At 24.0% G+C, this 12,538-nt stretch overlaps 2 protein-coding genes across 2 annotated transcripts; both read right to left on the bottom strand.

The window, feature by feature from the left end:
* Positions 1–875: 875 nt before the first annotated feature.
* LOC112594533 (intraflagellar transport protein 140 homolog) lies at positions 876–10,595 on the bottom strand. The gene is given in 22 exon segments (XM_025339344.1): positions 876–1,048; positions 3,557–3,771; positions 3,847–4,001; positions 5,354–5,572; positions 5,745–5,930; positions 5,994–6,138; positions 6,302–6,462; positions 6,640–6,916; positions 6,970–7,256; positions 7,320–7,497; positions 7,568–7,716; positions 7,775–7,912; positions 7,970–7,996; positions 7,998–8,139; positions 8,217–8,432; positions 8,494–8,761; positions 8,824–9,165; positions 9,223–9,421; positions 9,578–9,753; positions 9,820–10,087; positions 10,175–10,393; positions 10,452–10,595. Coding segments are annotated over 22 exon segments (4,194 nt in total). The 3' UTR covers positions 876–965.
* Positions 10,596–11,200: 605 nt separating this feature from the next.
* LOC112594741 (trafficking protein particle complex subunit 1) lies at positions 11,201–12,038 on the bottom strand. The gene is made up of 3 exons (XM_025339699.1): positions 11,921–12,038; positions 11,647–11,856; positions 11,201–11,331 (listed from the first exon to the last, which is right to left on the bottom strand). The coding sequence occupies exons 1-3, from the start codon at positions 12,017–12,019 to the stop codon at positions 11,212–11,214; spliced, it is 429 nt and encodes a 142-aa protein (XP_025195484.1). The 5' UTR covers positions 12,020–12,038; the 3' UTR covers positions 11,201–11,211.
* Positions 12,039–12,538: the final 500 nt, after the last annotated feature.

The raw sequence follows: 12,538 nt of genomic DNA, 5'->3' as shown, positions 1-12,538 counted from the left end.
ACAGTTAAATGTTACATGGTGTGTTAGCCTCAATAAAATCTTTACTATATGATTTAGTACATTTCCTAAAAATGAATTATAATTTGAATGTTTTATTCTGCATTTATTATATTCTTGTATTATGTTAATTATATAATATTCAATAGAATAAATATATTATTTTAAGTATTATTAAAACGTTTTAAAATAACAAAATTTGTTTTATCTTAAATTAGTAAATAGTAATTATTGTCCTATTTGGAAATTTGGCTATGCATTTCCAAGTTATGATCGTGTAATTATATCATTGTATTAATAACTATAATTTTTAAGCAATGATAATAGTTCAATTAACATAGGGTTCACATTTTAATACTAAAAAAAAAATGTACTAATGACCTTAATCTCCAAAATATGTGTTTAATACATTAGATTTATTAAACTTAATAAATAATAATAATTTAATAAAAAGTTGACTCGTGTAATTGTGTGAGTCAATTGAACATTATAAATTTCAATAATTAGACATATAAAACAGATAACCAGATTCACTATAAACATACTTATTACATATTAAAGAATAGTAAAATAAGACAATATAAGCAGTAAGACTTAAAGGAGATAAAAAAAAAAAAAACAAATTTGAATCGTTAAGAATCTTCAGCAAGTATGCTTTATAATAATTTTTCATTATTTTATCTATATAATATTTACTTTAAAATATTTAGTACACAATTTAAAAATAATAATAAAATGATGAACTGTCTGTTATGCAACCACATTAATTGATGATACAGTTTAAATTAAGAGATCTCTTCTAAAAACATAAAATAATGTTGTTATAATTGCTATAACTATTTACAATTTAATGTTAGAACTTTAATTAATAACAATACCTAAAAAAGTAAAACAATGTAGTTTTGACTATACTAAATATTTTATAGTACATTATTTTAACATTAATAGCTAAAAAAACATCAGTAAATTTATGCTTCAGGGATTTCTTCTTCTTCATCAATGCTATTTTCTGTTATAGATTCTTTTTGAAATCCTAATTTTTGTAGAATTTCTAAAACAAAAAAAAAAAAAAAAAAAAAAAACCAATGGATCATTGTATGTATTTGTAATATAGTAACATAGTGTTTTTCTTTAAGAATTCTAATTTAAACATTATTGTGAATAATTTTGAAACATAATTTATAGACAGTTAAAATTATGCTATTATTAACATAATTAAATCAGCTCAAGTTAAGTTGATGCCTTAAGATTTGACATAATTTTTAAACAAAAATAATGATAATATATTGTAGTAAGCATAGGAACCTTAGATTTGTATGTTTTTTTTTATTGATATTTGTCATCTGTTATGTATTTTATACATTAAAATAAAATATGATTTATCATCTAACTTTTAATATACTATGTGCTTAAGTTTTTACTTTGTTTTTGTTTTACAATACTTAAGTTTATTTTTTAATTATGCTAAAAATATCAACATTTAGTACTATCTATGTAAATGCTATAATTATATTTTATAAATGTACTGAAACATATTATTTCATAAAGAAAGAAAGTGTTTCATACTTAAATGAACATAATAACTCTACTGCAATAACTGAATACCTTAACATTAATATAATATTTAATTTAATAACAATGAATGTGCTTTTATTGTTTATATTTTTATAAATAGTCTACCATCGAACAACGATTGTAATGACTGACTAATCAGATTTATTAAATATCGTACAGAATATTTAATAAATATCAATTAAAACTATATGTAAGTACACATTCCGAAATTTGGACCAAAGGTCCCTCAATGGAGAGGATTTTTATTGAGTAGGTATTTATAGTTCAGTGTTACTATTTATAAAAATTATGCTGATATGTTTTTCAATAAAGTTCTAAAAATATATGTTAACATAATATAAATTACCAATATAATTGACTGCATTGAATATTACCACATTAATTATACCTTAGGTCGAAGAAGTGATATTTTGACCTAACTAACAAATAACTCATTGTTTTTTAACCAGTATATCTTAAGATAATAGTGTGTCCCCAAATAAGTCCAAAAGTGTCTTATTGAAATATTTTATATATTTTATATTACAAATTAAAATTAAATATTACCCATTATTCTTTTTTTTTTTTTATTATTGTGAATCACAAAGTATGAAATATTTTAATTTAATAGTATGTCACCATAATATGAAGTTTGATAAACATAAAAATAACTTACACAAATTAAACATTAAAGATACAGTTAGTAAAAAGCTATTCCATTTAAAATGTCATAACTAGAGCACAGATTTCTATGCAATTGCATATTTTTTTCCTTTTAATTTTTTGGATTTTTGTCAATTATCCTTACAATTTGAATTTAATGGTGAATTTTTTTTTAAGCATATTTCTGCATATTTAATGGTTATTGCATATTTCTAGAAAATTTGAAATATATTGCATATTAAAGCAAAAATTTAAAAAAAAATTATGTAAAATAACATTTTGTCAAGTAGAAATATTAAAAATAATTTTTTGGCATTAAATTATAATCATAGCATGGATTTATATGCAATAGCTTATTATTTTCTTTTTCATTTTTTTTAGATTTTTTTTTCAGTCATCTTTACAAATCATAAGAATTTGAATTTAATGGTGAAATTTTAATTGTACATTTCTATATATTTTTATAAAATTTGAAATATATTGCATATTAAAATGAAAATTTTTTATGTACTTAGTTTAAATAAGTAATTAACTATTGTAAATTTTAAATAAATAAAAAAAAAATTTTCTTGCATATTTTTATGATTTTTACTGCATATTATATGACATATTTCGATATTTTTTAGTGCATAAAAATCCGTACTCTAGTCATAACCATTATCTTATGTTATTTTATTAATTGCTGTTTGTTGTTAAGCTTATTATACTTACTAATATTGATTAAATAGTGTAATCCAATAAAAAAAATACACATAAATACAAACCAAATTGTATAATTAAAGTCACATACTATACTATTATTCATTTTATACATTTTTAAAAAGTTAAATTTGAATTTTAAAACTAAATGCTTAGTGTTGATATATTATCATAAAAATTATTATTAGCATGACAATAAAGCTGTTGTGTTAAATATATTTTAAAAGATTAAATATTATGATAATAATAAAATGAAAATCTAAATTAGTGTTTTTTAATTGTTTTGATATTGAAACCCAATTTGTCCACAGAAAATCTATAGTAATTTCCACATTGTTTAACGTAACAAAAAAATAGATCCAAAAAATGTTCAAGATAAGTGGTTAAAAGCTTTTAGGTAATTTTTAAGATATTTTTAAAAAACATAAACTTTCTTACAAATTATAGATTGAAAAATATTGTTCCATATAATTGTTAGGTATAAAATATTATTAAATATACCATAATAATTAATAGAAAATTTGAATACAATAAATTTATAAATTCATATAAATTATTCAATAATTAATAAAATTATCATTTCTACCAATTAATTTGTTAAAACGATTTATTTTTAAATAATAAACTGAATATTAATGCTAACCTTTATCAATATAGAAAAGTAAATTATCTTTTTGTTGTGTGCGAGCTAAAAGTTCATTCACTAATTGAACTGCTGTTTTATTGTCACCTTGAATGGTATAATATTCTATCATCATTGAATATACATCACCATATCTAAGTATATCCATATTTGGAGCTGACAAAATTTGTCGACATAATGTCATAGCTGAATCGCCACCACCATTGTCAATTTGTCTAAGTAATAATATAATGAATAAAATAAATTAATAAATTATGAATTAAAAAAAAAATTGAACTTATGGGTTTTACCTTTTAACATCAAGAAATTTTTTTACCAAAGTTATTTTTTTTGCAATGTCTTCTATTAGTGTTTTATATTGATCACAATTTTTAGACAACACTTTTAAAGCTTCTGATAAAGCTCCTACTGCTTTATTGTAGTTGCGATACTCATCAACTTCTAGCTATTTATAATAATATAAGATTAAATAATATGATATATGATAGCTATAAGAATGTATTTAAAAATAATAATATTCTTAATATCCCATTTATTGTAGTAATTATGGCATACAAGAGAAAGTCAGCAAAAAGTTTTTCAAATCTAGTCACTAGATTCTAGTTTAACATGAATGTTATCACTAACATAAGTCACAAAGAAAATATGTGTGCAAGTGAAAACCATTCTGCTGTATAAAAGGTGTTGAGTGGGTCACTAATAAAGATATATTCAAGTTTAATTATACTTAAATATTTTTTAGGTTTCAGTATGAAATGCTTATGAAAAACTATGTATTAAATATTCAAGTCTTAACTATAAAAATCGTTCATACATATGCATATTAAAGTGCAAACAAATTGCAAGTTTTTGTGACTTTGAACATCAATTATTAACATAATTACAAAATAATTGTGCTCATTTCAATATTTTTATACAACTATATAAACAAGAACCAAATATACATAAGATCTTGTACTAAATTTTCTAGAATTTTTATCAATACTTAAAGAAATAAAATTAAAAAAAAAAAAATGCATATAAAAATTGAGTCAAATTATTGTGAACATTAGTATGTATAGAAAATAATAATATAAACACTAGGATTTTAAGTATTTGAATTCTAACAATAATTTTTTTACCGACATTTATAAACAAAAATAAATATCTTTAAATAACTCAAAAAGTTTCAAAATTATTCTGTGTAGAAAATACTAACAAAAATTTGGTAAAAATGTTAACATATTACTGTTATTGTCATTTGTTTTTGAGTTACACTGAAATAACAAAATTGATTAAGCCAAATATACTGATGTTGAAAAAAATTGATATTTTTTCATGATTTTTTTGAAAAATACTTTAAAAAAAAAATACTTGGAATTTTTAAAAAGAAATAAAACACATAGTTGTAAAATAAATAGACTCATCTCTCCACATACATTTTAAATTTTTGGAATACATTTATGCTTTTTATTTATAGATTATATTATTGATTAAAAAAGTAGCAAGTGTGAAGTGGGTAAAATTTTGCTGTATGGATAGTCAGTAACTAGACCACATTGTATGTACTTACTTTTTTTACAATATTTGTTTATATATTTTACCCATGTGGTCGAGTATTAGGCCACAATGCATAACACAAAAATATACAAATATGTGTATGAGATTTATTAATTTTAGTATTTTAATAATTAAATATTTTTTTAGATTCTGAGAGGAGCAATAAATAAACAATATTGATTTTAGAAGAGGTTGGGAACCACAGCTTTAGGCCTTAGGCATATACTAAATACTAGTATAATTTATAAAAATTATTACTTGAGCACAAGAAATGTAGAAATTAGCCAAAAGATGAGGAGCCTTTCCTTTGTTATAGAATGACACAATTGTTTTTAAAAATTCTGGACGCTCTTGCCAATCAAGTGTTTGTAAATAATTTGCAGCCATAATATAAATTTCATGCTGTCTAGATACATTAGCATAAAATATAATTTTTTCTGTGTCTCCAGATTTTAACAAAGCTTTCATGGCTTTTATCTAAACATAATTGAAAATAAAAATTATTTTTAGTATCTAATGTATTAATTTTTTTATGAGAATCTGAGTAAAAAAATAAAGTTATTGCTTTTAAAGTTATGATTTTATTTTGATAGAACATAAAACATTTTGATAATGGTAAAAGTACATAAATATACAACATATCACTAACCTTTTGTCCGGCCTGGGTAAATTTTTTTGCTGCTATATGATAATTTGCTTGCATTAAAGCACACTCAGCCAGTTTCTCTAATATAACTGTTCGCTTTACATGTTCAGATGGAGGTGTTAGACGATCTCCAAGTGCTTCAGTAATAATTACTTTATGTACTTGACATTGTTCCACAGCTTCTTCAAACTAAAATTAATTAAATTTTACTAAGAAATTAACAAGTAAGTAATCTATATAAATAAAGTGTACTTTGTTAGCCATTGCTAATAAATTAACTGCATTGTCATAATGCCCTTGGCTCATAAAAAAATTTGAACATTTTAATAATAAATTTGAATCATCTTCTATGTTCAGTTCTTGAGACATTGTAACAATTGCATCATAATTTTTACATCTAAAATTAACATAGTATAGTAAATAATTAAAGACATTTCCAAATGTTACCAACAAATCAACTAAAAAAAATAATAATAAACAATGCTATGAAAGTCTAAAAAAATTAGATTAATTATATTATAAATAATATTCCGTTAATTATTCCAGAATAAGCTATTCACCTAAATGCCAAATCAATAGCTTTATGTAAATAACCGGCTTGATGATACAATATAACTGATTTGTCGGGTGAAATTTCTTCAAAATACTGGGCTACACTCAGTTTTTCTTTGGCATTTGCTAATAAAGCAATATTCCAAAGATGGTCATCAAAAAATTGCTCCTAAAAACCAAAAAAAAAGTATTTATATTTTAGTCATTTTTGATGTAACAATATTAAATTGAAAATTAGTAAAGCAATGTTTAATAGTTCTTATAATTGTTACAAAAAAGTCATGTATAACAGTAATATATTTTGATTCAAGTTATTAAAATTAACATTATTTAATATTTAGCTTACTTTACATAATCGAATTGCATTTACATATGCTGTAGCATCAACATACATTTTTATAGCGTCTTCATATAGTCCTTGCATTTCATATGACCTAGCAAGATGACAACAGGCAGCTTTATTGCTGGTGTTCATACAAATCTGGGCGGCTTGCTCCATATGACCAAGATAACAAAATATGCGGACTGTAGATAAATCATCATTTGCTTGTTGATAATATTTAATTGCATCATCCATATTACCATTACCTTCTAAATACTGAGCCCACCATTTCAATAAAGCTCTAAAATTGAACTAATTAAATAAATAATCTTCAAATTTTATAAACTAACTTACACATTTTTGTTTTTGATTATGTAATTTTCTAAAGTGACTGGATCATCTAATAACATCTTTGGTATAGTAAGACTATGTGTTTCTGACTTACAATACATAGCAGCTGCCCCACCTATATCACCTTTATTTTCCAAATTACGACCTACATTATAATATGTATTTCTAAGATGTATACGATCTTTTGTCTCAGCTAGATCTAAAGAGGCTGTTACTTCATTTCTTGCTCTATAGAATCTATTTAGAAGATCATAGCGATCACAACTTTTGTATAATTCTTCAGCTTCATCCTGACACAATAAATTATAAATAAAAATACTCTAAAATACCAATAAGATAAAATTGAAACTTACATACATTCCTAGATGCACAGCAAGACAGGCTACTCTAGCAGCTAGTTCTGGCTCTGTATTTATTGAACGCAAAATGGCTAATCCTCTACAATCATTCATATGACCTAGACATATTTCAGCTACATCTAGACGTTTTGTTTTTACACACATTTTAGCCAAACTTGCCCAGACAGCAGGACTGTACAGAAGATAAAATACAAATATTTGTTATAAAGTTTTATGAAATATATGATTAATAAAATATTTACCTCTTAATATTAGTGATAAAATTAAAAGCTAGATCTAAATCTCCAAGACATAAATTATAACCAAAGTTAATAATAGCTGCTCGAATATCAGAATTACAGTCTTCAATTCCTTCAAATTCCTTCATGAGATTACGCCCAACTCGGGTTTTCTATAATATTAACAAAAATTTTAATTAATAGAAAATGTATAAATATTATTTAATTTACTGTGTTTGTATTGTGTTTGCATAATGTTATATAATATGGAGCATCAAGTCCTAGTATTGCACAAAATTTATCAGGGCAATGTATAATATCTTGAATTTTAAAACCTTTTTGTTCAATAAAGAACATACTAAGTATGACCTAAACAAATAAAATAATATTAAAACACGAGTTAAAGAAAAAAGTAATAAAACATACAGAGGAACTAATGATTTTTTTTTTTTTTCTGTTTACATGGTAATGAGTATAAACTTGGTCTTGATAATTGATTTTCTGATTTGTCAATACTTTTAGCTTCACAAAATAATAAATTTGGTTCATTTGTATCCCAATAATGCGAAACAATAAATCTTGTATCATTATATTGTCTACAAAAAGAGGTCAAATTATTTAAATATATAATTTATTTTAAATATATTTCTTTTCATAATAGTACATTACATACACTTCATCAACATCTAAACCTTTTTCAAAATTTTTTACATATATTGTATCTAAATCTCGATCCCAAACATATAACCGTGGCATTGGTACTAAATTTAAGTTTGCTGCAGTAAATGAAACTTTTGTACCATTACTGTTCAAACGTAACTGAATAGCTTCACCATAATCATCTATGTTTAATGTTAAATCTTTTGGTTTACACATAGGTTTTGCTTCTCTAAAATTATGAAAAAAATATATTATATAATAATATTATTTTAATTTACAAATTAAATTACCTTCTATTTAAATCCCAAATATGAATAACTCCAGATAATGTGACAGCTGCTAAATAGCAAGTACTTAAAGTAAGGCAGACTATTGGTGCTTCAACATCCAATGTCTGTTTAATAGTACCTTGAAATGTTCTTATTTGTAATTTGCCACAATTTTCAGCAATAATTAGAATTCTATCATAAATACATGCTTCTTGCACATCACAATTAAATGTTCCAACTACTGCAGGTATTTCTTTAGATTGCATTTTATAAACTGATATTAATTTCCCTTTAATATTTAAAAATAAAATTAATAAATTAGAAAAAAAAATTATAAACGTTCTATATTACCATTCCATAAACATATATGTTCTTTGTTCAAAGCTAGACCAATAACTTGTAAATTGGTGTTAAAACTAAATGATTCATCTTTACTAAGATAAAACACATTAAGATCATTTACTGAGGTCTGTACAATAGCTACTTCTTCCTTATAACTTGCCAACAATGAATGTTCATGTAAAATATAAATACCATTCATTGCATGTACCGCTAAATTTAATGGACTCCAAACACAGTATTTTATGGAATCTGGAATTTTACATGAACCATGAATATTCCATTGGTCTGCGGTTTCTTCTTCAAAACGCCAAATAATAATATTTCCAACATTTGTAGCCCCACACAATAATCCTAAATAATAATAATAAACAGTAAATATAATTTCAGTATATGAAAAATAATAATTACCTTTTTCAACTGAGTAAGAAATATTTACAAATGTTTGTTTAGGAAATGAGGATGCATAAGTAATTGGCGCAGTTAATACATAACTATTGCCAGACTCAATATCCCAAAAACGAATAGACACGTCGTTTGTTGTACAAGCTAATAAAGATGGGCCTGCCCAAATAATACACATATCTTCTTTCAACCCATTTAATTTAACCTAAATTATGAATATTTTACTAACAATTCAACTCATAACTAAACCAGGGAGTAAACTCATAATATAATATTAAATTAGAGAAATGAAAGAAAGTTTAAAATTAGTATACAGTAATCATGTAGCTGTATATAATTGCAATAAATCATATAAACAAACCTTTGAAATTTCACTTAAGGAACCATTTTTATGACACTTATAATAGGCTACAGTTAAATCCTTGCATACTAAAATACAAACATCTTTTGATTCATGACATAAAATTCTTAGAATTATTGATTTAGGTACAAGAACAATGCTAAATTCTCCATCTTCATCAAAATAATATAGTTCTCCTAAAAAAAAATTGACTTAATAACTCACAAATTTTAATCATAATAATTCAAATTTAAAATATTTACCAGTCACTGCAGCACAATAAAATGTTATATTATCCGAAGTTACAGTCCGTGGGCCATGTGATGTAGTTGTACGAGGACGCCAAGAACTAAATATATCTAAGGCACTTTGGTCACCAGCTACTGCCATTTTGGCTAAATTAGAAATATCTGTGGCTGCTTTTCCTGCTCTAAATGAAATGTTTTTAGATAAAGTTGTCCCAAGATTTGACTTGAATGACATTTTGAGCAATCCTCGACTATCAGACTTCCATCCAATAATAATACCAGTCTAATACAATAAACAGAATTACCATTGTATTACTATTATTATTTATTTTTAAAGTAAATATTTGGTTTAAATTAAATTCTTTATAACCTGGTCCCCAGTTACTAAACATCCACCAAGTGATGACCATTTAGAAAATACAATAATTTCCTCATGAATAGAATCTAAAGTAGTAACTAATCCACCATTCCATATATATATTTCTCCAGCATTTGTGCCAATAGCTAAGGTACGCTGAGTGGGATGCCAGCAAAACGAAGTTATGTTACCTTTACAAATATTTGGTCCAGAGTTGTGCAAATTTTCCCCCTAAGAATAATAAGAAAAATAGTACAAAATGAAACAATTGAAAACTATAGTTACTCACTAATTCATCACAAATAAGAATTTGTGCTTCATCATTTTCAGTATAAGATAATATTGCCAACAAACCAAGTTGTCGGTGATAACTTATGCCGGTAATTATATCATTTTGATTAGTTTTTACCTTATATTCAAGATATGAACTCATTTCAACCAATTTTATAAACAATTAAATGTATCATAGATTAACTATCTGTATAGCTATAGCGACCAAATTACATAAACAAAATGATTTACATTATATAAACATTTCTACTAGGTATAATGTACAACTATAAAAATTATATATGATTAAATAACATTCAACATCAAGTATGAAAATTTAATTTTACAGAATATGTTTTAATACAATAATTTTATATTATTCTATAATCAAAAACTAAAGTAACTTTTAGCATTGATATTACCATAAATCGCTGAACAATTTCAAATCAAGAAATTAGGAGACAGGCGTTAGGAAATAGGAATATATAAGGATTTCTGTATAATAAAATATTAAAATGTTAATGAATAATTATTATTTGTATTATTGTAATCATTGTATCATATTCATAAATTATATATAGTTCATAAGTTCATATTTGTTTACAAATTACAATGAATAATGGAGGGGATTAATAAGTAATACAGTGACACCAACAAGTCATAATAAAAAACCCAGACTGATAATTAAATAGATGAAATAATTTATTACTTCCAGTTACAAATAATTTATTAATTATTATGTAGCTCAAATCATTTTATGCAATAAAATTATATATTTATTATTGTAAACTTTTCATGTGCTGTTTTATAAATTGATCAAGTTTAAATTTAAATAATTCACTCTCAATAGGTTGTCCCATTTCACATTCAGTATTTTTTACAACATATTCGACATATATCTGAAATAAAAATTTAGATTAAATTAATAAAAGCTAGTGAAAAAAAAACAATTTAAAATTTCATGTAATTATATATTATAATTATTTATACTAATAATATTTAAACCATAGACCTATTAACTAATTAAAGTTAATAGGTCTATGATTTAAACAATAGTTATGTCCTTTTTATTAACTTTTTGGTAAATGATATAACATCACTTAAGTCTTGCTAGAAATAATTATGTAAATTATTCTACATAATATGTAACTTTTAGCAAAATTTTATGATACACAATTATTATTTTATTAACAATTATTAGTTGTAAATCTTACTTCTTTATATAATTGGTGTAACAAATCTCTGACATTTTTTACAGTGACATCAGTATTTAAAATAAATTTAACACCAGTTAAAGACTCATAGTAATGTAATGCATATTTACTAGTCTTGTAACACAAAAATCCACGTTTAGGGTCAAGTGGTGATATTTTAGAAACAAATGACTTGATAGAAAATAACATACCATACATCAATTTTGCTTCCTATAACATAAATAAAATATATGTCAAAATGTAATCAGATAAAATTGAAATGTTCTAAATATACTTCTTCACTACTCATGCCCGATTGTTTAAGACGATTCCAGTTTGTATGATATAATAATGTACCCATTCGATCAAAAATATAAATGTTGTAAATAGTCATAGTTATAAAATGTTTTGTTTATTTTTCACATTTTAAAATGTATATTCAATTTTGCAAGTAAAGAATTATAAAAAGTTTGTTTTTTTATAGAAAATTTTAAAACTTGAAAGATTTAATTTGCATATAAATAATTATTTTTCAGATTTTATAAGGTACTGACAACTGGGTCTAAGATAGAACAAGGTACTAGTTAGTAGTTACTTCTTATCAATTACTTACTGCTACTGATAAAAATGTATTACTACCATGAACTAAGATATACAGGACTGGACACAGAGCCTTATCAGCCGGTCAGACAATGTTACGCATTACTCCTTTAAGTGGAACCTACGCTATCTGGTGACGAATTAGTTTGTTAATGTTATTACTTAGTAATACTAAGTAACGAGTAACGACGCACATCATTAAAATATAGTGCATAGTATAAAGAATAATATTGTTCCTTAATATACCATGTATACTATGATATAGTGTTTTAATTAAATTGCAAAGTTATTCTCATAGATTGCGCCAAATCCA

This window comes from Melanaphis sacchari, unplaced genomic scaffold (assembly GCF_002803265.2).
Source record: "Melanaphis sacchari strain LSU unplaced genomic scaffold, SCAv2.0 Contig23_pilon_pilon, whole genome shotgun sequence".
In the NCBI taxonomy this organism is placed as follows: Eukaryota; Metazoa; Arthropoda; class Insecta; order Hemiptera; family Aphididae; genus Melanaphis; species Melanaphis sacchari.
Note: the sequence above shows the minus strand (reverse complement) of the source record. Positions and strands in the feature narration are given on the sequence as shown.